Source organism: Salvelinus alpinus, chromosome 2, assembly GCF_045679555.1.
Source record: "Salvelinus alpinus chromosome 2, SLU_Salpinus.1, whole genome shotgun sequence".
In the NCBI taxonomy this organism is placed as follows: Eukaryota; Metazoa; Chordata; class Actinopteri; order Salmoniformes; family Salmonidae; genus Salvelinus; species Salvelinus alpinus.
The window spans coordinates 109,466,632-109,492,859 of record NC_092087.1 but is presented as its reverse complement, the minus strand read 5'-3'; the positions used below and the strand labels follow the sequence as shown (position 1 = coordinate 109,492,859).

Below are 26,228 nucleotides of genomic sequence, written 5' to 3'. Positions count from 1 at the left end.
TTCTAGGATATATAGTATATTCTAGAATTCATCCATGATGTCATAATGATAGTTTAACCAGGTTTCTAGGATATATAGTATATTCTAGAATTCATCCATGATGTCATAATGATAGTTTAACCAGGTTTCTAGGATATATAGTATATTCTAGAATTCATCCATGATGTCATAGTGATAGTTTAACCAGGTTTCTAGGATATATAGTATATTCTAGAATTCATCCATGATGTCATAGTGATAGTTTAACCAGGTTTCTAGGCTATATAGTATATTCTAGAATTCATCCATGATGTCATAATGATAGTTTAACCAGGTTTCTAGGCTATATAGTATATTCTAGAATTCATCCATGATGTCATAATGATAGTTTAACCATGTTTCTAGGCTATATAGTATATTCTAGAATTGCCAGTGAAGATTTCCTGTGGAGGCAAATTATTAGAGCTGTTGATAAGTCATTGTATAATATTCAGCCAATTTTTTTTCATGCCTTTACATTAAAGGCAAGACATACCTAGATGCAATTACATTCATGAATTGGTTTGAAACCTTTGTTTTAAACCCTTCTCAAAGTTGGTGCCTTGATGGATTTGTAAAAAATGGTTTATCATGAAACACTGTTTTTTAAATTTATTTAAATGTAACCTTTATTTAACTAGGCAAGTCAGTTAAGAACAAATTCTTATTTACAATGACTGCCTACCCCGGAAGACGCTGGGCCAATTGTCCGCCGCCCTATGGGACTCCCAATCACGGCCGGTTGTGATACAGTCTGGATTTGATCCAGGGTGTCTGTAGTGGCGCCTCAAGCACTGAGATGCAGTGTCCGCTGCGCCACCCGGGAGCCCCAAAATCATGTTCTAGTGCCATCCCCAACTAAAATACATCTTGGTCAACCAAGAGTCATCTGTTCTTTCTACCAATCGCCCCATGTACGTACTGAACTTGTCTGATGCTTTAAGCATTCTGATCAAATAATTAAGACACACAAATGACTCGAAGTCATAATTAGAGGGAGCCGGTCGTCAACATAACCTGACCAGAGGGAGCCGGTCGTCAACATAACCTGACCAGAGGGAGCCGGTCGTCAACATAACCTGACCAGAGGGAGCCGGTCGTCAACATAACCTGACCAGAGGGAGCCGCTCGTCAGCATAACCTGACCAGAGGGAGCCGCTCGTCAGCATAACCTGACCAGAGGGAGCCGCTCGTCAGCATAACCTGACCAGAGGGAGCCGCTCGTCAGCATAACCTGACCAGAGGGAGCCGCTCGTCAGCATAACCTGACCAGAGGGAGCCGGTCGTCAACATAACCTGACCAGAGGGAGCCGGTCGTCACCATAACCCGACCAGAGGGCGCCGGTCGTCAACATAACCCGACCAGAGGGAGCCGGTCGTCAACATAACCCGACCAGAGGGAGCCGGTCGTCAACACAACCCGACCAGAGGGAGCCGGTCGTCAACACAACCCGACCAGAGGGAGCCGGTCGTCAACACAACCCGACCAGAGGGAGCCGGTCGTCAACATAACCTGACCAGAGGGATTCCCCCCTCCGCTGCTGTACTTCGTAAATTCTGCTGTTCTGCTCCTGAAGTTTTCAGTAATAGACTAAAAGTCTACAGATAGATAGACTAATAGACTAGTAATAGACTACACCATCAGTCTGCAACCTTTTCCAGTTGGAGTGCCAATTTATCTGTGCCAGTTATGATTTTCATATGCACATTTTCGCGGAACAGTTTCATTTAATTTATAATAGTATCTCAAAATCTTTGTCTGTGATTAATCTACATTCTAAATCTAAATGAAAATTATACATATCTAAAAGTAACTTTCACTGCCATTGCCAACTATGTAAAAAAAAAATAGCCTACATAAAGCCAACAAATAAAAACATTGCATTCTGCAGGTAGAAAATATCCTGATAAAATAAATATCCTAGAAATCACATTGGCTGCAAATGGCCTGTCTACAACAAACTTGAAACCTTGTTTCAACTATCAACTGGGTCAGGAAACTCGGATAGCAAGCTTGCAACATTGTATAAAATATTCTAGGCCCTCAGTTTCCTGCTCCAGTGAGTTCTGGACAGACACAGCTGTAGGCTATTTGGGCAAAGGATAAGAAGTAATCAGGTATTTTATGACATTTCCACTGGATCAGAGCATTACATTTTTCCCTTTTCTGCTGAGTGGTTATCGAAAGGGTGAGAGCTGGAAAAATTTTACGAAAATACTTTGAGGATCTATTGTCATTCGTAATTGATTTTGATTAGACTTTGTTTACTTGCTGTTTGTAGGTGAAGAGAAAGTTACTTTGAGAAGCTCCACAACTCATTAGTGGTGGTGCTTTAAGACAATGAGAAATACTATCAGACATCCCAAATGGGCACATTTATAGGCCTACATTTGTGTGCAGGCCAGATAGACTAGTCCTACTTCTATATGCGTAATCAGGTGTGCGTCCTTACTCAACATTGACAGGAGTGTTTCAAACAAAAGACAATGAATAAATTGACAAAACTGACATATCTTGTAGGGTCAGGTCTGGGTGGTCTGCCAGGGGACGTTTCATTTAGTATCCGTTTGGGTCGGCTGGGGAATGATTTTATTTCCCCATAGTATGTTGTACCGAAGTTGACCGACTGAAAGGGAGTGTAACTTTGATTATAATTACTCTTCCGTTAAGGAGGGAATCGAGGTTCAACACCTGTTTGGCCCTGCCCTTTCCTGGGTTGGTGAAGAGCGGCAATACATTTTAAGGAATAAATCCAAGCCTCACTCTCATCACCTGTGGACGGTGGTGCTTCCAGCGAGGCGTGGATTTAATAGTATGTTGTACCTCGTTTCCCTCCTTCAGGGAACAGTAGTTATAGTCATAACATGTGGATTTAATAGTATGTTGTACCTAGTTCCCTCCTTCAGGGAACAGTAGTTATAGTCATAACGTTACGCTTGTCATATGATGAACTTCAACTTAAATAAGGGATCTTAGTTTCGGACAGTTTTTTTGTATTCTGAAATGCACTCAAACTATATATCATTTAGTGGTTCCTTGTGTTACGCTGGGAAAACAGTTTTCTTTGGCACAGAAATACTAAATAATTCCAGAGTTTGCTAAGTCCGATGGTTTTTAACTGAGTCATCTTGTAATCCAACATGGCTTGTAGCATTAAGACGTGTTTGTTGTTGTAAATGTTATATTTTTTTGTATATAGACTAAATGGTATGTATTTTTCGTCTTTTTTTGTATATATTGCAATATATTTAAATCTTTTTCCATTTTTAAATTAAATATACCTTCCGGCAACCCGCCTCACCCATTATGATACGGATCTGCTATTTCTTTTTTTAGACCTTATAGCTAGAACCTCCATCAGAAGCTAGCCATCAGAAGCTAACCAGCTAATTAGCTACTAGTTATTTAGTCATTGTTAGCCACTGCTAGCGGCCTTTACCTTTTTAGCTCAGACACCAGCCGCTTTTAGCCTGGATAACACCTGCCAGTCTGCACAGCGCGATATCAACCCTGAGCATATCGGACTGTTTTTCTCCACTACATCACCGTATTCCTGCCGTAAGCTCTGGACCATTACACCGGATAATCGCAGCTAGCTAGCTGCCACTGAGTGGCCCAGCCCCGAAGCTAGCCTTGAGCCAGGCCCATCTCCTGGCCTGCTCAGTGGACCCTATGATCACTCAGCTACACAGCTGATGCCTCCCAGACTCTTCACTAAGACGACTAGAAGCCACTACATCACCGGATTCCTGCCGTAAGCTCTGGACCTTTGCACCGGACGCACTGGAGTGGCTATAGTGGCTAATGCCCTTGTCCCGACGCTAGCACCAGTTAGCCTCGAGCCAGGCGCATCTCCCGGCTAGCATAGTAATGACTACCTAACGGCTTCCCTAGTTCATATATTGCTGTTCACTGGACCCTATGATCACTTGGCTACATAGTTGATGCCTGCTGGACTGTTCATTAATCACGGTACTCCATTTTGTTTATTTTGTTTCTGTTGGCCCCAGCCTCGAACTCAGGCCCTGTGTGTAGTTAACTGACCCTCAGCCCAATCATCGCCATTTTACCTGCTGTTGTCTTAGCTGATTAACTGTTGTCTTACCCGTTGTCTTAGCTAGCTCTCCCAATCAACACCTGTAATTGCTTTATGTCTCTAATGTCAATATGCCTTGTATACTGTTGTTAGGGTAGTTATCATTGTTTTGTTTTACTGCGTAGCCCCTAGTCCCACTCAACATGCCCCAGGGAACTCTTTTGTCCCACCTCCCACACATGCGGTGACCTCACCTAGCATAACTGGTGCCTCCAGAGATGCAACCTCTCTTATCGTCACTCAATGCCTAGGTTTACCTCCACTGTTCTCGCACCCTACCATACCCCTGTCTGTACATTATGCCTTGAATCTATCCTACCACGCCCAGAAATCTGCTCCTTTTATTCTCTGTTCCCAACGCACTAGACGACCAGTTCTGATAGCCTTTAGCCATACCCTCATCCTACTCTTCTGTTCCTCGGGTGATGTAGAGGTTAACCCATGCCCTGTGTGTCCCCAGGCGCTCTCATTTGTTGACCTGTGTAACCATAAAAGCCTTCGTTTCATACATGTTAACATCAGAAGCCTCCTCCCTAAGTTTGTTTTACTCACTGCTTTAGCACACTCCACCAACCTTGATGTCCTTGCCGTGTCTGAATCCTGGCTTTGGAAGGCCACCAAAAATTCTGATATTTCCATCCCCATGTACAACATTTTCTGTCAAGATAGAACTGCCAAAGGGGGAGGAGTTGCAATCTACTGCAGAGATGGCCTGCAAAGAGTTCTGTCATACTTTCCAGTCCATGCCCAAACAGTTCGAGCTACTAATTTTAAAAATTAATCTCTCCAGAAATAAGTCTCTCACTGTCGCCGCCTGTTACAGACCCCCCTCAGCTCCCAGCTATTCCCTGGACACCATATGTGAATTGATTGCCCCCCCATCCATCTTCAGAGTTAGTTCTGTTATTTGACCTAAACTGGGATATGCTTAACACCCCGGCCGTCCTACAATCCAAGCTAGATGCCCTCAATCTCACACAAATTATCAAGGAACCCACCAGGTGCAACCCTAAATCCGTAAACTTTGGCACCCTCATAGATATCCTAAACAACTTGCCCTCCAAATACACCTCTGCTGTTTTCAGTCAGGATCTCAGCGATCACTGCCTCATTGCCTGCATCCGTTATGGATCCGCGGTCAAACGACCACCCCTCATCCCTGTCAAACGCTTCCTAAAACACTTCTGCAAGCAGGCCTTTCTTATCGACCTGGCCCGGATATCCTGGAAGGATATTGACCTCATCCCGTCAGTAGGGGATGCCTGGTTGTTCTTTAATTGTAATTTCCTCACCACCTTAAATAAGCGACCAGCACAAAAACATCCTGTGGCGTACTGCACTAAGAGCTCCCCATCCCCCGCAGCTACTTCCCCAAGCCTCCCCAGCTTCTCCTTCACCCAAATCCAGATAGCTGATGTTCTGAAAGAGTTGCAAAACCTAGACCTTTACAAATCAGCTGGGCTAGACAATCTGGACCCTCTCTTTATAAAATTATCTGCCGCCATTGTGGCAACCCCTATTACTAGTCTGTTCAACCTCTCTTTCGTATTGTCCGAGATTCCTAAAGATTGGAACTCTTCCGCGGTCATCTCCCTCTTCAAAGGGGGTTAGACTCTAGACCCAAACAATTACAGACCTATATCCAGCCTGCCCTGCCGTTCTAAAGTCTTCGAAAAAGTCAAGTTAACAAACAGATCACTGACCATTTTGAATCCCACCGTACCTTCTCCGCTGTGCAATCTAGTTTCCGAGCTGGTCACGGGTGCACCTCAGTCACGCTCAAGGTACTAAACGATATCATAACCGCTATCGATAAAAGACAGTACTGTGCAGCCGTCTTCATCAACCTGGCCAAGGCTTTCGACTCTGTCAATCACCACATTCTTATCGGCAGACTCAATAGCCTTGGTTTCTCAAATGACTGCCTCGCCTGCTTCACCAACTACTTCTCAGACAGAGTTCAGTGTGTCAAATCGGAGGGCCTGTTATCCGGACCTCTGGCAGTCTCTATGGAGGAACCACCGGGTTCAATTCTCGGACCGAATCTTTTCTCTGTATATACCAACAATGTTGCTCTTGCTGCGGGTGATTCCTTGATCCACCTCTACGCAGACGACACCATTCTGTATACATCTGGCCCTTCTTTGTACATTGTGTTAACAAACCTCCAAACGAGCTTCAATGCCATACAACACTCCATCCGTGACCTCCAACTGCTCTTAAACGCTTGTAAAACTAAATGTGTGCTCTTCAACCGATCGCTGCCCGCACCCGCCCGTCCAGCACCACTACTCTGAACGGTTCTGACTTAGAATACGTGGACAACTATAAATACCTAGGTGGCTGGCTAGACTGTAAATTCTCCTTCCAGACTCACATTAAGCATCTCCAATCCAAAATTAAATCTAGAATCGGCTTCCTATTTCGCAGCAAAGCCTCCTTCACTCACGCTGCCAAACATACCCTCGTAAAACTGACTATCCTACCGATCCTTGACTTCGGTAATGTCATTTTCAAAATAGCCTCCAACACTCTACTCAGCAAACTGGATGCAGTCTATCACAGTGCCATCCGTTTTGTCACCAAAGCCCCATATACCACCCACCGCTGCGACCTGTATGCTCTCGTCGTCTGGCCCTCACTACATATTCGTCGCCAAACCCACTGGCTCCAGGTCATCTATAAGTCTTTGCTAGGCCGCCTTCACTCAGCTCACTGGTCACCATAGCAACACCCACCCATAGCACGCGCTCCAGGAGGTATATCTCACTGGTCATCCCCAAAGCCAACACCTACTTTGGCCGCATTTCCTTCCACTTCTCTGCTGCCAGTGACTGGAACGAATTGCAAAAATTGCTGAAGTTGGAGACTTATATCGCCCTCACTAACTTTAAGCACCAGCTATCTGAGCAGCTTACCGATCGCTGCAGCTGTACACAGCCCATCTGTAAATAGCCCATCCAACTGCCTACCTCATCCCCATGTTTTTATTTACTTTTTTTGCTCTTTTGCGCACCAGTATTTCTACTTGCACATCATCATCTACACATCTATCACTCCAGTGTTCATTTGTTAAATTGTAATTACTTCGCTACAATGGCCTATTTATTTCCTTACATCTGTAATCCATTTGCACTCACACTGAATATAGATTTTTCTATTGTGTTATTGACTGTACGTTTGTTTATCCCACGTGTAACTCTTTGTCGCACTGCTTTGCTTTATTTGCTTTTATTTGTTTATGTGTAACTCTGTGTTGTTTGTGTCACACTGCTTTGCTTTATCTTGACCAGGTCGTAGTTGTAAATGAGAACGTGTTCTCACCTGACCTACCTGGTTAAATAAAAAATAAATACTAATTTTATTGACACCCAAATCGATACTGTCATTAACGTGGTTCTTAATACTGTAGCAAACATTATATTAAGCAGGACATTCAAGCGATCCTTACAATTATAATCCAAAGTAGTGTGAAATGCACTAATATGCAACCTGGAAATGGAGGTTACTCCCCTGAGTTTTCCCCCATTCACATTCAGAATACATTGTGAAAAACTAAAATCTTTGCTCACCATTTTTGCTCCTGGCAGTAATACTACATCCATAACTATCGGTTTCCTCATTAGCAGGGAGGTGTTTCTGCAATCAAATTGTGTGTGCAGCGCCCTCATGCCGCAATTTTATTAAACACAGAAAGGGGCCTATATTGGAGACCAAAAGTCGTCTGGCACACTGCTTAGAGTTTCAACAACATGAATAACTTATTTCTAGTCTACAATCATCAATGTTACTACTAATGTGTAAACAAGGCTAATATGACTATTCTTGTTATTCATTACAGACATCAATTGTTGTACAACATCATGGCTACTCTGTTGGCCTCACCTTTCTTTTACAGTGGTTTTCCGCTATTGTGGGCCTTTAATAATCTGACTTTGTTGTTCACACAGGAGAGAGACGGGACAGTCGTGGATCCTCTGGGGAGCCTCAACAACCTCATGATGCTGACAGGGCAGAGAAGAGTCTCTCCAGATCAGAACACCTCAATAAACACCTGCGGAGATCCACAAGGAAGAGACCTCACTGCTGCTCTGATTGTGGGAAGAGATTCACCTCATCAGCAGGCATTAAAATTCATCAGATAATCCACACAGGATTAGAGAAATCTTATAGCTGTACTCAATGTGGGAAGAGTTGTACTCTAAGGGGGCTGATATCACACCAGAGAACACACACAGGAAAGAAATCGTATAGCTGTGATGAATGTGGGAAGAGTTTTCCTCTGGTATTCAGCCTAATATTACACCAGAGAAGACACACAGGAAAGAAATCGTATAGCTGTGATGAATGTGGGAAGATTTTTACTTGTTCTAGCCGTCTTGTTGTACACCAGAGAACACACACAGGAGAGAAACCTTATAGCTGTGCTCAATGTGGGAAGAGTTTTACCATGTCTAGCAGTAGGACTAGACACCAAAGAACACACACAGGAGAGACTCCTTAGAGCTGTACTCAATGTGGGAAGAGTTTTTCTACATCTAGCTATCTAACTATACACCAGAGAACACACACAGGAGAGAAACCTTATAGCTATACTCAATGTGGGAAGAGTTTTACTTGGCTAAACAACCTAGTATCACACCAGAGAACACACACAGGAGAGATACCTCATAGCTGTAATCAATGTGGGACGAGATACTCTGATAAAAGATCTCTGATTAATCATCAGAAAATACATGTAGTTGTTTCATGATATCAATAAAATAATGTTGAATGTTGTAGGAATATTTTAATGATGTCACAATGTAGAACCCTAAATGTTTGTCCCCTGTTCTATTGATTTCAACATGATATGGATATTAGCCTCAGGGGGAAAATCTAGGCTCTGAATTGGAAGAGTACTATTTATATGATTTAACAAAAAGTGACTAACAAGAAAAGAGTTATTGTGATGGCATTATGGGGTATTGTGTGTAATTCGATGACGATTTAAAAAAGAATAATCAATTTTAGAATAATGGGATGCACCGATATCACATTTTTGGCCAATATTTTTCTTGCCCCAAAAAACTATACCGATAACCGATATTTAAATTTTTAGCGGCCCTTTAACATTCTAGTACAGTTAAAAAGTTAAACACACACACGGACGCAGCGGTCTAAGTCACTGCATCTCAGTGCAAGAGGCGTCACTACAGTCCCTGGTTCCAATCCAGGCTGTATCACATCAGGCCGTGATTGGGAGACCCACAGTAGTTGTCTATTATTGGTGTAGAGCGGAAGACAAAGGAGAGGGATCCCACATGTGGATAGGAAGACACAAATTATCATTATTACTGGAAAATATTCATTTAAAATCCAGGAATTGAACAACTTTAGCTCTCTAGGTCAAGCCAGTAGGCTACAGTAGGATGTAACTCTCTAGGTCATGCCAGTAGGTTACAGTAGGTTGTAACTCTCTAGGTCATGCCAGTAGGCTACAGTAGGTTGTATCTCTCTAGGTCAAGCCAGTAGGCTACAGTAGGTTGTAACTCTCTAGGTCATGCCAGTAGGTTACAGTAGGTTGTATCTCTAGGTCAAGCCAGTAGGCTACAGTAGGTTGTAACTCTCTAGGTCATGCCAGTAGGTTACAGTAGGTTGTATCTCTCTAGGTCATGCCAGTAGGTTACAGTAGGTTGTATCTCTCTAGGTCATGCCAGTAGACTACAGTAGGTTGTAACTCTCTAGGTCATGCCAGTAGGTTACAGTAGGTTGTAACTCTCTAGGTCATGCCAGTAGGTTACAGTAGGTTGTATCTCTCTAGGTCATGCCAGTAGGTTACAGTAGGTTGTATCTCTCTAGGTCATGCCAGTAGGCTACAGTAGGTTGTAACTCTCTAGGTCATGCCAGTAGGTTACAGTAGGTTGTAACTCTCTAGGTCATGCCAGTAGGTTACAGTAGGTTGTATCTCTCTAGGTCAAGCCAGTAGGCTACAGTAGGTTGTAACTCTCTAGGTCATGCCAGTAGGTTACAGTAGGTTGTATCTCTCTAGGTCATGCCAGTAGGTTACAGTAGGTTGTATCTCTCTAGGTCATGCCAGTAGGTTACAGTAGGTTGTATCTCTCTAGGTCATGCCAGTAGACTACAGTAGGTTGTAACTCTCTAGGTCATGCCAGTAGGTTACAGTAGGTTGTATCTCTCTAGGTCATGCCAGTAGGTTACAGTAGGTTGTATCTCTCTAGGTCATGCCAGTAGGAAACAGTAGGTTGTATCTCTCTAGGTCATGCCAGTAGGTTACAGTAGGTTGTAACTCTCTAGGTCATGCCAGTAGGTTACAGTCGGTTGTAACTCTCTAGGTCATGCCAGTGGGCTACAGTAGGTTGTAACTCTCTAGGTCATGCCAGTAGATTACAGTAGGTTGTAACTCTCTAGGTCATGCCAGTAGACTACAGTAGGTTGTAACTCTCTAGGTCATGCCAGTAGGTTACAGTAGGTTGTATCTCTCTAGGTCATGCCAGTAGTTTACAGTAGGTTGTATCTCTCTAGGTCATGCCAGTAGGCTACAGTAGGTTGTAACTCTCTAGGTCATGCCAGTAGGTTACAGTAGGTTGTAACTCTCTAGGTCATACCAGTAGGTTACAGTAGGTTGTATCTCTCTAGGTCATGCCAGTGGGCCACAGTAGGTTGTAACTCTCTAGGTCATGCCAGTAGGCTACAGTAGGTTGTAACTCTCTAGGTCATGCCAGTAGGTTACAGTAGGTTGTATCTCTCTAGGTCATGCCAGTAGGCTACAGTAGGTTGTATCTCTCTAGGTCATGCCAGTAGGTTACAGTAGGTTGTATCTCTAGGTCATGCCAGTAGGCTACAGTAGGTTGTATCTCTCTAGGTCATGCCAGTAGGCTACAGTAGGTTGTATCTCTCTAGGTCATGCCAGTAGGCTACAGTAGGTTGTATCCAAGTGGAAACAATTATCAACCCAATATGAAAAGTGTCAAATTTGGTCAACAACAAAATGAATGGCTTATTTGCTACGTGAGGTTTACTTGATCTAACAGAAGTTTTGTAATGCTTAAGTTATTATGCGGACACGTGACATACCGACAACTTTGATAAAAACACTATAGGAGTTCTCTCCAGATCGCTATGTATATTCATGCTCGTAGCTTAGCATCTCTCTCCATTGAATACAGGCGGTGCATATTCATGCTAATAGCTTGGCATCTCTCTTCATTGAATACAGGCGGTTGACGACAAAAACCCTCATAGAATTTAAACAATAGATTAATTGACCTTTGACCTTTGATAGGCATACAGCAGTCAACAATATCAGAACATGTGTCAGAGGCTAAATAATAACCACATAATATTGTAAGGCAGAATAATTGCAATTGAGGTTAGCTATAAGTGGGACAAACTCTATCCTGTAAACGATCAAACCTAAACAAAGGTTAACTAGTAAACACAGAATCTAGTTTTCATCCAGTTCACCCTGTTTACAATGATAGATGTCTTTGAGTCGACTGCCTCTCAGATCCACTGACTCGGCCCTGTCTACACCTCCAAGGGGCCCCTCAGGAATACACACTCAGAGCCTACGAGGCTTTTCTAAAAACTCCACTTGTTTCGCTCACGTCTTCTTTTTTTTTTAAACTACGTTTGAGATGTGGTTTCCACTCGGCTCGCTGCCTCTCAGATCAAAGGTGGGTCCATCTGCTCCGTTCCCAAAGTGTGGTCTCCCTGAGATCCCAAGTTTGAGGGATCCCTCGTGTACCATTTACCCAGGTCGTCAGGAGCGAAGATTCACATCCCCATCGCCAAATGTGGTTAATTTCTTTAATATCAATGGAGGAGACAAACTTATCACACAAGTCAGAGTTATTCTTAAACTAAATATTTATTCACTTATTAATAAGGGAGCAGGTCAATACAATGCACACATATAAAGTGAATCAATTGAGTGCTCTACGATAATGATGGCTGGTTGACGAATCACCCCCAGATGATTCATTGAGAGCCACGAGACAAAAGTACAAAGGTCTTTTATAGCCAAGATACACCCCTTTCAACCTACATGACGAACAACAGATGTATAGAACGGGTCACAAGGTTAAGATTTGTATGAAAGATACTTATAATTCTCAACAGACAGTATCTGCTGTAAAAACAGTACTCTTTGTGTAGAGACCATGGTCTGGCCCTGGGATCATCTCTCCCTGGTACCATATAGAACAGAAACATTCACTCATCCTCTGGAATGTGGTCTCTTTAGGTTTTATCACCCAAAAGACATTGTAAATCTCCTGTCAGTGTTTTCTCCCAGAGGCCCATCCTCAGTAGAACACACAGACACAATAGTTCTAAGAACCCTCTATTCTGTTGCATAAAACAACCATTTGATGCAATAAAAGTATTATAACATAATGTTGCAGTTTTGCTCTCAGTGTCCACTGAAAGTTGACAAGTAACAACAACTGGGACCTAAAAGACACCCACCATGAGACCCACTAAATCTGCCCAAGAAGAGGCAAACAAAAGAAAAACCCACAACTAACTTAAAGACAGGAAACATACCAAAAAGGTGGAGCAACTACAGGTGTTGACTCTCCACATCTATCAAGACAACTGGAGCACTGGGCCAGACACTCTTAAATAGAACCTGGACCAGCTCAGGTGAAACACCTTCCCACTAACGAGATGGACAAGCCAGCACAGGTGTAACACATACTGACTAACGAGGTGACACCAATCAGTGCACCCAAGACACATTTCAGTTGAATGCATTCAGTTGTACAATCAATCAAATGTATTTATAAAGCCCTTCTCACATCAGCTGATGTCACAGAGTGCTGTACAGAAACCCAGCCTAAAACCCCTGACAGCAAGCAATGCAGGTGTAGAAGCACGGTGACTAGGAAAAACTCCCTGGAAAGACAAGAACCTGGGAAGAAACCTAGAGAGGAATCAGGCTCTGAGGGGTGGCCAGTCCTCTTCCGGCTGTGCCGGGTGGATATTATAACAGAACATGGCCAAGATGTTCAAATGTTCATAGATGACCAGCAGGGTCAAATATTAATAATCACAGTGGTTGTCGAGGGTGTAACAGGTCAGCACCTCAGGAGTAAATGTCAAGTTTGCTTTTCATAGCCAATCATTCAGAGTATCTCTACAACTTCCATTTCACAATCATCTACAATGCTTCACCTTCTACAATATAAACATGGTGTCTACTGGCTGTAAACAATTAAAAACATGTATTTCTGAATAATAATATACAATCATGTAATTAAAAGAATTATGTTTTTAATGCTTTTTCTTTCCATAGAATCCTAAAACTCACTTGCTTCTAGAACTCTCGTCTTCCTAAAACTCACTAGCTTCTAGAACTCTCGTCCCCTTGGAACGAGCCCAAACAAAAATCAAATCAAATTGTATTAGTCACATGCGCCGGATACAACACTGGAACTCTTACTTAGGAGTCCCTAACAGTGCAGTTTTAAAAAAAACACAGAAAAGAATAAGAGATAAAACTAATCTCCAACACGGGAAAAACGTGTCAAAATAAATTGTGACCATGGTAACTCACTGGCAAAACACAAATCTATTTGACTACCCACCCTTGATAATCAGCAACCAAGTTGTCCTTACCACGGACATGTCTGATTTCAAGAGGAAACTCCTGCGATATCCGTAGTAACTTTCCACCTCACCGCGGAGCTTCTCTCTTCTCAGGGTTCACTCAATAGGCATGTTGTTGGATATAAAAGCAGGGTAACAATGTCAATATAAATGTACCCAAAAATGGTCAGCTGGTTGCATGAATAACTATGATTACTAAATGTTATATAAATTGTAAATATGAAATATCAAAACCAAATGTTCACCCCTTTGTTAATATGTATTGGCAATAATTAACTTAATGGTGAGGCATGGAATAATAAAACATGTATCTTTTGTCAGGCTGGATGTTTGAAATATGAGGTGATTTGAGTCATGCTTCTTCAGTAGTGGAATAAAGACAATTGGCACTTGAATGTTGTCAAGAAATACTGGAGTGATGTGAGATTGTTAATAAAATTGATTATAGACTAATTTATATTATTATTATTACATTTTTTTTCATTGAATAAACGACCTGAAAAGACATATTTTCAACTTTCAACTACATCCCAACATATATTCAACGTCTTTTGAATGACATTTTGCAAAATGGGAATAGTGCAATATCAAAACACAGTTTTAATGTGTCCAAATCAATAACCAATATGCAGAAACAGTTTGGGATATATTGAAAACCTAAACATTTTGGAGTCTTTCATTGTGATTCCAGTGGGTCACCAACGTGGTAAACAGCTAGCTACATTGTGATTCCAGTGGGTCACCAACGTGGTAAACAGCTAGCTACATTGTGATTCCAGTGGGTCACCAACCTGGTAAACAGCTAGCTACATTGTGATTCCAGTGGGTCACCAACGTGGTAAACAGCCAGCTACATTGTGATTCCAGTGGGTCACCAACGTGGTAAACAGCTAGATACATTTTGAAGTGTAGCATTTTGATTCCAGTGGGTCACCAACATGGTAGGTGTAACAACTCTTTTTTGTTAATCACTTTTTGTTCAATCACATAAATAATAACTCTTTCAGTTCAGAGCCTGGATTTTTTTCCCTGAGGCTAAAATCAATTGAACAGGGGGCAAACATTTAGGGTTCTACATTGACATTCATTAAAATACTTCTACTACAATGTTAAAAGAATCTACATTGTGACATTATTTAATTATTATCATGAAAAAACTCCATGTATTTTCTGATGTTTGATCAGAGATCTTTTACCAGAGTATCTCTTCCCACATTGATCACAGCTATAAGGTTTCTCTCCTGTGTGTGTTCTCTGGTGTAATGTCAGCTGGCTAGATTGACCAAAACTCTTCCCACATTGACCACAGCTATAAGGTTTCTCTCCTGTGTGTGTTCTCTGGTGTGCAGTCAGCTGGCTAGATTGACCAAAACTCTTACCACATTGATCACAGCTATAAGGTCTCTCTCCTGTGTGTGTTCTCTGGTGTACAGTCAGAGAGCCAGATGTAGTAAAACTCTTCCCACATTGACCACAGCTAAAGGGTTTCTCTCCTGTGTGTATTCTCTGGTGTACTGTGAGCTGGTCAGATTTAACAAAACTCTTCCCACATTGATCACAGCTATAAAGTTCATCTCCTGTGTGTGTTCTCTGGTGTAAAGTCAGATAGCCAGAAGTAGTAAAACTCTTCCCACATTGATCACAGCTATAAGGTTTCTCTCCTGTGTGTGTTCTCTGGTGCACTGTCAGATAGCCAGATGTAGTAAAACTCTTCCCACATTGTTCACAGCTATACGGTTTCTCTCCTGTGTGTGTTCTCTGGTGCACTGTCAGATCACTAGATTGACAAAAACTCTTCCCACATTGATCACAGCTATAAGGTTTCTCTCCTGTGTGTGTTCTCTGGTGCACTGTCAGATAGCCAGAAGTAGTAAAACTCTTCCCACATTGATCACAGCTATAAGGTTTCTCTCCTGTGTGTGTTCTCTGGTGTATAGTCAGATTGCTAGATGTAACAAAACTCTTCCCACATTGATCACAGCTATAAGGTTTCTCTCCTGTGTGTGTTCTCTGGTGTATAGTCAGATTGCTAGATGTAACAAAACTCTTCCCACATTGATCACAGCTATAAGGTTTATCTCCTGTGTGTATTCTCTGGTGTACTGTCAGAGAGCCAGATTTAGTAAAACTCTTCCCACATTGATCGCAGCTATAAGATTTCTCTCCTGTGTGGATCCTTTGATGAATCTTAATGCCTGATGAGGTGAATCTCTTCCCACAGTCAGAGCAGCAGTGAGTTCTCTTCCCTGTGGATCTCTGCAGGTGTTTATTGAGGCGTTCTGATCTGGAGAGACTCTTCTCTGCCTCGTCAGCATCATGAGGTTGTTGAGGCGCCCCAGAGGATCCACGATAGTCCCGTATCTCTCCTGTGTGAACAACAAAGTCAGATGATTAAAGGCCCACAACAGTGGAAATCCACTGTAAAAGGTGATGCCAACAGCGTAGCCATGATGTTGTACAACAATTGACGTCTGTAATGAATGTTAAAATTATTTGACAATTGTCTTAAAATGAGCAAGAATAGTCATATTTTAGTAGTAACATCAATGATTGTAGACTAGAAATAAGTTATTCATGTTGTTGAAACTCTAAGCAGTGTGCCAGACGACTTTTGGTCTCCAATATAGGCCCCTTTCTGTGTTTAATAAAATTGCGGCACAAGGGCGATGCGCACACAATTTGATTGCAGAAACACCTCCCTGCTAATGAGGAAACCGATAGTAATAGATGTAGTATATCTGCTAATGAGGAAACCACAAGTGATGGATGTAGTATATCTGCCTGGAGCAAAAATGGTGAGCAAAGCTTTTAGTTTTTCACAATGTATTCTGAATGTGAATGGGGGAAAACTCAGGGGAGTAACCTCTATTTCCAGGTTGATTATGAGTACACTTCACACTACTTTTGGATTATAATTGTAAGGCTCGTTTGAATGTCCTGCTTAATATAAATGTTTGCTACAGTATTAAGAATTATGTGTAATTATTGAAGAACCGCGTTAATGACAGTATACATTTGGGTGTTGCTAATAAAGTTAAGATTTCTTTGTTGTTCAACTTTATTTAACCAGGTAGGCCAGTCGAGAACAAGTTCTCATTTACAACTGCGACCTGGCCAAGATAAAGCAAAGCAGTGCGACAAAAAAACAACAGTTACATACACTTAGGATAAACAAACGTACAGTCAATAACACAATAGAAAGTCTATATACAGTGTGTGCAAATGGAGTAAGGAGGTAAGGCAATAAATAGGCCATAGTAGCGAAGTAATTACAAATGAACACTGGAGTGATAGATGTGCAGATGATGATGTGCAAGTAGAAATACTGGTGTGCAAAAGAGCAAAAAAGGTTAAAAAAACATGGGGATGAGGTAGGCAATTGGATGGGCTATGTACAGCTGCAGCGATCGGTAAGCTGCTCAGATAGCTGATGCTTAAAGTTAGTGAGGGAGAGTCTCCAGCTTCAGTGATTTTTGCAATTCGTTCCAGTCATTGGCAGCAGAGAACTGGAAGGAAAGGCGGCTAAAATAGGTGTTGGCTTTGGGGATGACCAGTGAGATATACTTCCTGGAGCACGTGCTACGGGTGGGTGTTGCTATGGTGACCAGTGAGCTGAGTTAAGGCGGAGCTTTACCTAGCAAAGACTTATAGATGACCTGGAGCCAGTGGGTTTGGAGACGAATATGTAGCGAGGGCCAGCCGACGAGAGCAGTGGTATATAGGGATATGGTGACAAAACGGATGGCACTGTGATAGACTGCATCCAGTTTGCTGTGTAGAGTGTTGGAGGCTATTTTGAAAATGACATCACTTAAGTCAAGGATCGGTAGGATAGTCAGTTTTACGAGGGTATGTTCGGCAGCGTGAGTGAAGGAGGCTTTGTTGCAAAATAGGAAGCCAAATCTAGATTTAATTTTGGATTGGAAATGCTTAATATTAGTCTGGAAGGAGAGTTTACAGTCTAGCAAGACACCTAGGTATTTATAGTTGTCCACATATTCTAAAGTCAGAACCGTCCAGAGTAGTCATGCTGGACGGGCGGGTACGGGCAGCGATCGGTTGAAGGGCATACATTTAGTTTTACTAGCGTTTAAGAGCAGTTGGAGGCCACGGAAGGAGTGTTGTATGGCATTGAAGCTCATTTGGAGGTTTGTTAACCTTTATGGGATAGGGCGCAGCATTTTCACTTTTGGATGAATAGCGTGCCCAGAGTGAACTGCCTCCTACTCTGTCCCAGATGCTAATCAATCAATCAATCAAGTTTATTTTATATAGCCCTTCGTACATCAGCTAATATCTCGAAGTGCTGTACAGAAACCCAGCCTAAAACCCCAAACAGCAAGCAATGCAGGTGTAGAAGCACGGTGGCTAGGAAAAACTCCCTAGAAAGGCCAAAACCTAGGAAGAAACCTAGAGAGGAACCAGGCTATGAGGGGTGGCCAGTCCTCTTCTGGTTGTGCCGGGTGGAGATTATAACAGAACATGGCCAAGATGTTCAAAATGTTCATAAGTGACAAGCATGGTCAAATAATAATCAGGAATAAATGTCAGTTGGCTTTTCATAGCCGATCATTAAGAGTTGAAAACAGCAGGTCTGGGAAAGGTAGGGGTTCCATAACCGCAGGCAGAACAGTTGAAACTGGAATAGCAGCAAGGCCAGGTGGATACCCCCGGACAGGGCCAAACAGGAAGGATATAACCCCACCCACTTTGCCAAAGCCCAGCCCCCGCACCACTAGAGGGATATCTTCAACCACCAACTTACAATCCTGAGACAAGGCCAAGTATAGCCCACAAAGATCTCCACCACAGCACAAACCAAGGGGGTGCACCCCCCAATAATATATGCATATTATTGTTAGTATTGGATAGAAAACACTCATATGTCCAAATAGCCACTTGTTGTTAGCGTGTTCAGCCCAGTAATCCATCTTCATGAGGCGCAGGCACTTCGTCCAGACAAACTCGAGAAGTTCCGTTACACTCCTTTAGAAACATGTCAAACGATGTATGGAATCAATCTTTAGGATGTTTTTAACATAAAACATCAATAATGTTCCAACCGGAGAATTCCTTTGTCTGAAGAAAAGCACTGGAACTAGAGGTAACTCTGTCAGGAGCGCGCGTCATGAGACCAAGGCACTCTGCCAGACCACTGACTCAAAGAGGTCTCATGAGCCCCTCCTTTATAGTAGAAGCCTCATTCAAGTTTCTAAAGACGGTTGACATCTAGTGGAAGCCGTAGGAGGTTCAACTTTATCCATATCTCAATGTGTATTCGGTAAGCCAAGCTTTAAAAAAACTACAAACCTCAGATTTCCCACTTCCTGGTTGGATTTGTCTCAGGTTTTCGCCTGCCATATGAGTTCTGTTATACTCACAGACATCATTCAAACAGTTTTAGAAACTTCAGAGTGTTTTCTATCCAATACTAGTAATAATATGCATATATTAGCATCTGAGACAGAGTAGCAGGCAGTTTACTCTGGGCACCTTATTCATCCAAGCTACTCAATACTGCCCTCCTGTCACCAAGAAGTTAAGTGTCCAAAGTGTCCAAAGAAGGGCCAGATGTATACAGAATGGTGTCGTCTGCATAAAGGTGGATCAAGGAATACCCCGCAGCAAGAGCAACATCGTTGATATATACAGAGAAAAGAGTTGGCCCGAGAATTGAACCCTGTGGTACCCCCATAGAGACTGCCAGAAGTCCATACAACAGGCCCTCCGATTTGACACACTGAACTCTGTCTAAGAAGTAGTTGGTGAACCAGGCGAGTCAGTCATTTGAGAAACTAAGGCTGTTGAGTCTGCCGATAAGAATACGGTGATTGACAGAGTCGAAATCCTTGGCCAGGTTGATGAAGACAGCGACACAGTATTGTCTTTTATCAATGGCGGTTATGATATCGTTTAGTACCTTGAGCGTGGCTGAACAAAATAAACAAAATGGAGAACCGTGATTAATGAACAGTCCAGCAGGCATCAGCTATGTAGCCAGGTGATCATAGGGTCCAGTGAACAGCAATATATGAACTAGGGAAGCCGTTAGGTAGTCATTACTATGCTAGCCGGGAGATGCGCCTGGCTCGAGGCTAACTGGTGCTAGCGTCGGGACAAGGGCATTAGCCACTATAGCCACTCCAGTGCATCCGGTGCAAAGGTCCAGAGCTTACGGCAGGAATCCGGTGATGTAGTGGCTTCTAGTCGTGTTAGTGAAGAGTCTGGGAGACATCAGCTGTGTAGCCGAGTGATCATAGGGTCCACTAAGCAGGCCGGGAGATGGGCCTGGCTCAAGGCTAGCTTAGGGGCTGGGCCACTCAGTGGCAGCTAGCTAGCTGCGATTATCCGGTGTAATGGTCCAGAGCTTACGGCAGGAATACGGTGATGTAGTGGAGACAAACAGTCCGATATGCTCAGGGTTGATATCGCGCTGTGCAGACTGACAGATATTATCCAGGCTAAAAGCGGCTGGTGTCTGAGCTAAAAAGGTAAAGGCCTTTAGCAGTGGCTAACAATGACTAAATAGCTAGTAGCTAATTAGCCGGTTAGCTTCTGATGGCTAGCTTCTGATGGAGGTTCTAGCTATAAGGTCTAAAAAAAAAAAATTGCAGATCCGCATCATAATGGGTGAGGCGGGTTGCCGTCTTGGATTACAAGATGACTCTGTTAAAAACCATTGGATTTAGCAAACTCTGAAATGATTTTGTGTTTCTGTGCCCATGAAAACTGTTTTCCCAGAGTAACACAAGGAGCCACTAAATGATACATAGTTCGAGTGCATTTCAGAATATAACAAAACTGTCCGACAGCAAGATCCCGTATTTAAGTTGAAGTTCATCATATGACAAGCGTAACGTTATGACTATAACTACTGTTCCCTGAAGGAGGGAAACTAGGTACAACATACTATTAAATCCACATGTTATGATTATAACTACTGTTCCCTGAAGGAGGGAAACTAGGTACAACATACTATCATATCCACGCCTCGCTGGAAGCCCCGCCTTCCACAGGTGATGAGCGTGAGGTTTGGATTTAATCCTTCAATTTAATACCGCTCTTCACCGACCCAGGAAGGGGTGGGGCCAATTAGGTGTTATACCTCGTTTCCTTCCTTCAGGGAAGTGTAATTATAATCAAAGTTACACTCCCTTTCAGTTGGTCAACTTCGGTAGAACATACTATGGGGAAATACAATCATTCCCCAACCGACCCAAACGAATACTAAATGAAACAGCCCATGGCAGATCACCCAGACCTGACCCCGCAAGATGCGTCAGTTTTGTCAATTTTTGTCAATTTATTCATTGTCTTTTGTTTGAAACACTCCTGTCAGTGTTGAGTAAGGACGCACACCTGATTACACATATAGAAGTAGGACTAGTCAACCTGGACTGAGCACAAATGTAGGCCTATAAATGTGCCTATTTGGGGATGTCTGATAGTATTTCTGATTGTCTTAACGCACCACCAATGAGTTGTGGAGATTCTCAACAAAAAAAAATATTCAGCTTCTCCAACTAATTTTTTCTTCACCTCAAACAGCAGGTAAACAAAGTCTTATTAGAATCCATTACGAATAACAATAGTTGCTCAAAGTATTTGTAAATTATTTCCAGCTCTCGCTCTTTCGATAACCACTCAGCATTAAAGGGAAAAATGTAATGCTCTGATCCAGTGGAAATGTTATAAAATACCTGATTACTTCTTATCCTTTGCACAAATAGACGACAGCTGTGTCTGTCCAGAACTCACTGGCGCAGGAAACTGAGGGCCCAGAATATTTTATACAATGTTGCAAGTTTCGGAGGACCCAGTTGATAGTTGATAGAATGTTTCAAGTTCGTTGTTGACAGGCCATGTGCAGCCAATGTGATTTATAGGATATTTATTTTTAATCTGGATATTTTCTACCTGCAGGCTGCAAATGTTTTTGTTTGTTGGTTTCATGTAGGCTATTTTTACATAGTTGGCAATGGCAATAAAAGCCTATTACCAGAAACTATAGGAGCATAACGACTGCTGGTGTAGTCTATTACCAGAAACTATAGGAGCATAACGACTGCTGGTGTAATCTATTACCAGAAACTATAGGAGCATAACGACTGCTGGTGTAGCCTATTACCAAAAACTATAGGAGCATAACGACTGCAGGTGTAGCCTATTACCAGAAACTATAGGAGCATAACGACTGCAGGTGTAGCCTATTACCAGAAACTATAGGAGCATAACGACTGCTGGTGTAGCCTATTACCAGAAACTATAGGAGCATAACGACTGCTGGTGTAATCTATTACCAGAAACTGTAGGAGCATAACGACTGCAGGTGTAGCCTATTACCAGAAACTGTAGGAGCATAACGACTGCTGGTGTAGCCTATTACCAGAAACTATAGGAGCATAACGACTGCTGGTGTAGCCTATTACCAGAAACTATAGGAGCATAACATCAGAATTTACGAAGGCCAGCAGCAGCGGGAGGAGTAGGCTAAAGAAGAAGTTTTTCTGATGGTTAGAATATCTTGTTTCAGAGGGATGTCATCAATAGCCCATAATGACAAAGTGAAAACAGGTAAAAAAACAGAAATACCTTATTTTCATAAGTATTCAGACCCTTTGCTATGAGACTCAAAATTGCTTTCAGGTGCATCTTGTTTCCATTAATCATCCTTGAGATGTATCTACAACTTGTTCAGAGTCCACCTGTGGTAAATTCAATTGATTGGATATGATTTGGAAGGCACACCTGTCTATATAAGGTCCCACAGTTGACAGTGCATGTCAGAGAAGAAAACAAGCAATGAGGTCGAAGGAATTGTCCGTAGAGCTCCAAGACAGGATTATGTCGAGGCACAGATCTGGGGAAGGGTACCAAAACAATTCTGCAGCATTGAAGGTCCCCAAGAACACAGTGGCCTCCATCATTTTTAAATGTAATACTCTTCCTAGTCACCTGGCCAAACTGGGCTATTGGGGGAGAAGGGCCTTGGTCAGGGAGGTGACCAAAAACCTGATGGTCACTCTGACAGCGCTCCAGAGTTCCTCTGTGGAGATGGGAAAACTTTTCAGAAGGACAACCATCTCTGCAGCACTCCAACAATCAGGCCTTTATGGTAGAGTGGCCAGACGGAAGCCACTCCTCAGTAAAAGACACATGACAGCCTGCTTGGAGTTTGCCAAAAGGAACCCAAAGGATGGATGGAATGGAAAAGGTCGCCGACTGCTGGTGTAGCTTATTACCAGAAACTATAGGAGCATAACATCAAAATGTACGAAGGCCAGCAGCAGCGGGAGGAGTAGGAAGAGTTTTTTTATGATGGTTAGGCTATCTTGATCTCTGGCTCCCGAGTCATTTGTGTGTCTTAATTATTTGATCAAACAGCGTGCTTAAAGCATCAGACCAGTTCAGAACATATAGTTGATTTAATTAAAACACATGGGGTGTGTCTATATATGGAAAAATACACATATAACATTTCTACCAATCGGTTGGTAGAAAGAAAAGATGACTCTTGGTTGACCCAAGATTTTTTTAGTTGGGGCCCTAGTGCATTCATTAAGTTCAGACCGCTTCCCTTTCTACACATTTTGTTACGTTACTTATTCTAAATTAGATTTTTTTTAAACAATTAAATGAAAATGTTAAATGTTTTAGAAATGCTTGAGACTCAAATAAATCGATTAATCATGTTGAGGATATACAGTGTTTGTTTACACATTTGATAAACATAGGAGTAAAAAAAGCTTATATTTTGTGTTCTGAGTACGACAGATGAACTAACTAACTACATATTGGGCTAATCTAATAGGAGATATTGAGGACTACAGTATTTCAGGCATTGTCATTAGATGCATTTGATCAATTGTTAACGTTTTGTTGATGGTCCACTCTTGATGTTCTACACGTTACAGTGTAGCTTCAGCCATTTCTACAGAACAACATTAAAGTGTAGAACGCCTTTACTGCGTATTGGTTCAACGACTGCAGAGACGGTACTTACTGGGGTTAAACGGATCTCCAACCTCCTCTTCTTCCTCCAATGTGACAGTAATCTCCCCCTCCTCCTCTTTCACATCAAAAACTGCGTCCTCCTCTTTCACATCCTTCTCCTCTTCTTTCACTGTAACATCCTCCTCCTCTTTCACTCTGAACGCGTCTTCCTCTTCTTTCACTGAAACGTCTTTCTCTTCTTCTTTCACTGTAACAGCCTCACCTTCTACTTCTTGTTTAACTGTGACATCCTCCTCTTCCTTCTCCTCTTTCACGACAATGTTCAGCCCCAGAGCTTCTTTCTCCGTCCAGCAGACCACCTCTTCTTTAACAAGAGGGGAGTAGTTTAGGGAGCTCATGTTCGGGGATGTTAGCTAGCTAGCTATCATTAGCGACTAGGCTAGTGCTAACTTAACCAACCAACTACTATAGCTGACTAATACAAAATAACGTAATATTAAATTAAATAGGTTAACAAGTTGATACGATAGACGTGTGGCTAAAACACAGTAGGTAATATACACCAAAAGCGTATAAATAGATTGAATCTTTCGGCTTTGTTGGCTAGCAAGCTACCGAGGTGGTTGACGAGCTGTTTATGAAGAACCGTCCACTAGATTATACGTCACGCTGGCAGCGTCGCCTGAAAGACGCACATCGCTGTCTGCTGACTGGAGGGGAAACGCAGTTGAGGATCATATTTTATTTTCAGACAAAGATTATTGTAAATGGATTTAATTAAATAATACCATTATATTGAGACATACAGAGACAGGAATGTGTTGATTGATTAGTGCGAATAAAACATGTTTACTACAGCACATTTAAGGCAGTTCCATTAAGTCAAACTAAATCTAAATAAGTAGCCAGCTACTGTAGGTCTATACTGCTCCTACATGGTGTAACAATACATCATGTAGATGTATATAATGAACAGACTAGGTCTATACTGCTCCTACATGGTGTAACAATACATCATGTAGATGTATATAATGAACAGACTAGGTCTATACTGCTCCTACATGGTGTAACAATACATCATGTAGATGTACATAATGAACAGACTAGGTCTATACTGCTCCTACGTGGTGTAACAATACATCATGTAGATGTATATAATGAACAGACTAGGTCTAAACTGCTCCTACATTATTATGTGTTATTTATTTCTCCTTTATTTAACCATATGGCCATGATGTCATAATGATAGTTTAACCAGGTGACCATGATGTCATAATGATAGTTTAACCAGGTGACCATGATGTCATAATGATAGTTTAACCAGGTCGGCCAGTTGAGAACAAGTTCTCATTTACAACTGCGACCTGGCCAAGATAAAGCAAAGCAGTTCGACACATACAACAACACAGAGTTACACATGGAGTAAAACAAACATACAGTCAATAATACAGTAGAAAAATAAGTCTATATACAATGTGAGCAAGTGAGGTGAGATAAGGGAGGTGAAGGCAAAAAAAGGCCATGGTGGCGAGGTAAATACAATATAGCAAGTAAAACACTGGAATGGTAGATCTGCAGTGGAAGAATGTGCAAAGTAGAGATAGAAATAATGGGGTGCAAAGGAGCTACATAAATAAATAAATACAGTAGGGAAAGAGGTAGTTGTTTGGGCTAAATTATAGATGGGCTATGTACAGGTGCAGTAATCTGTGAGCTGCTCTGACAGCTGGTGCTTAAAGCTAGTGAGGGAGATAAGTGTTTCCAGTTTCAGAGATTTTTGTAGCTCGTTCGTATTAATGCAGATATTATGGACATTTTATTTAAAACATGTAATTAAACTATAATTGTAGCTCCTTTAATTTAGACCCAAAATGTATTTGCTATGTGTGCTATTGCCCGGCTATTAAAAGAAACAGGCGACTATTTGAGACCCAGCCTCAGGAATGTTTGGTCACATGGAATCAAGTGGTCACTAGATGTCTACGGTGACAAAGATAATTATAGTTGGGGGTGTTGGGAGTGTCCAGTGTGTTGATATAACGGTAATAATGTCAAAATTCCACTTTTAGCAACCATCAGAATTGGTTAAAAAAAGTTATGCCTGAGTGGCACAGCAATCTAAGGTACTAGATCACAGTGTTAGAGGTGTCACTATAGACCCGAGTGGTGCAGCGATCTAAGGTACTAGATCACAGTGTTAGAGGTGTCACTATAGACCCGAGTGGTGCAGCGATCTAAGGTACTGTATCGCAGTGTTAGAGGTGTCACTATAGACCCGAGTGGCACATCGATCTAAGGTACTAGATCACAGTGTTAGAGGCGTCACTATAGACCCGAGTGGTGCAGCAATCTATGGTACTGCATGGCAGTGCTAGAGGCGTCACTAGAGGCGTCACCCGGGTTCAATCCCGGGCTGTACCACAACCTGCCGTGATCGGGAGTTCCATAGGGCGGCACACAATTGGCCAAGCGTCGCCCGGTGTTTCCTCCTACACATTGGTGCAGCTGGCTTCCGGGTTAAGCGGGCGGCTGTTAAGAAGCGCG

At 42.3% G+C, this 26,228-nt stretch overlaps 2 protein-coding genes and 1 long non-coding RNA gene across 5 annotated transcripts in view; 1 reads left to right on the top strand and 2 right to left on the bottom strand.

Annotated features, from left to right (window-relative positions):
• LOC139550433 (uncharacterized) overlaps window positions 1-26,228 on the bottom strand; it is a 401,870-nt gene that overhangs the window by 84,796 nt on the left and 290,846 nt on the right. The gene's annotated exons all lie outside the window — the stretch shown is intronic.
• Window positions 1-26,228, top strand: part of LOC139549547 (zinc finger protein 664-like) — a 238,764-nt gene that overhangs the window by 1,494 nt on the left and 211,042 nt on the right. The window contains exon 2 of one of the 2 annotated variants that reach the window (XM_071360160.1): window positions 8,066-8,893. The exons of the other annotated variant lie outside the window; for it this stretch is intronic. Coding sequence (XP_071216261.1) covers window positions 8,066-8,619 — 554 coding nt within the window. The 3' untranslated portion in view covers window positions 8,620-8,893. Of the gene's footprint in view, window positions 1-8,065; window positions 8,894-26,228 lie in introns of those variants that run through there. 2 annotated transcript variants of the gene reach the window in all.
• The window catches only part of LOC139548377 (zinc finger protein ZFP2-like), a 372,237-nt gene that overhangs the window by 255,976 nt on the left and 90,033 nt on the right, over window positions 1-26,228 (bottom strand). Inside the window, exons 1-2 of one of the 2 annotated variants that reach the window (XM_071358024.1) lie at window positions 23,734-24,374; window positions 13,435-16,096 (exon numbers count right to left, since the gene is read on the bottom strand). In XM_071358024.1, the coding sequence (XP_071214125.1) occupies window positions 14,877-16,096; window positions 23,734-24,082 (1,569 nt within the window). In that variant the 5' untranslated portion in view covers window positions 24,083-24,374 and the 3' untranslated portion in view covers window positions 13,435-14,876. Of the gene's footprint in view, window positions 16,097-23,733; window positions 24,375-26,228 lie in introns of those variants that run through there. The other variant, XM_071358032.1, reaches the window with a different exon arrangement.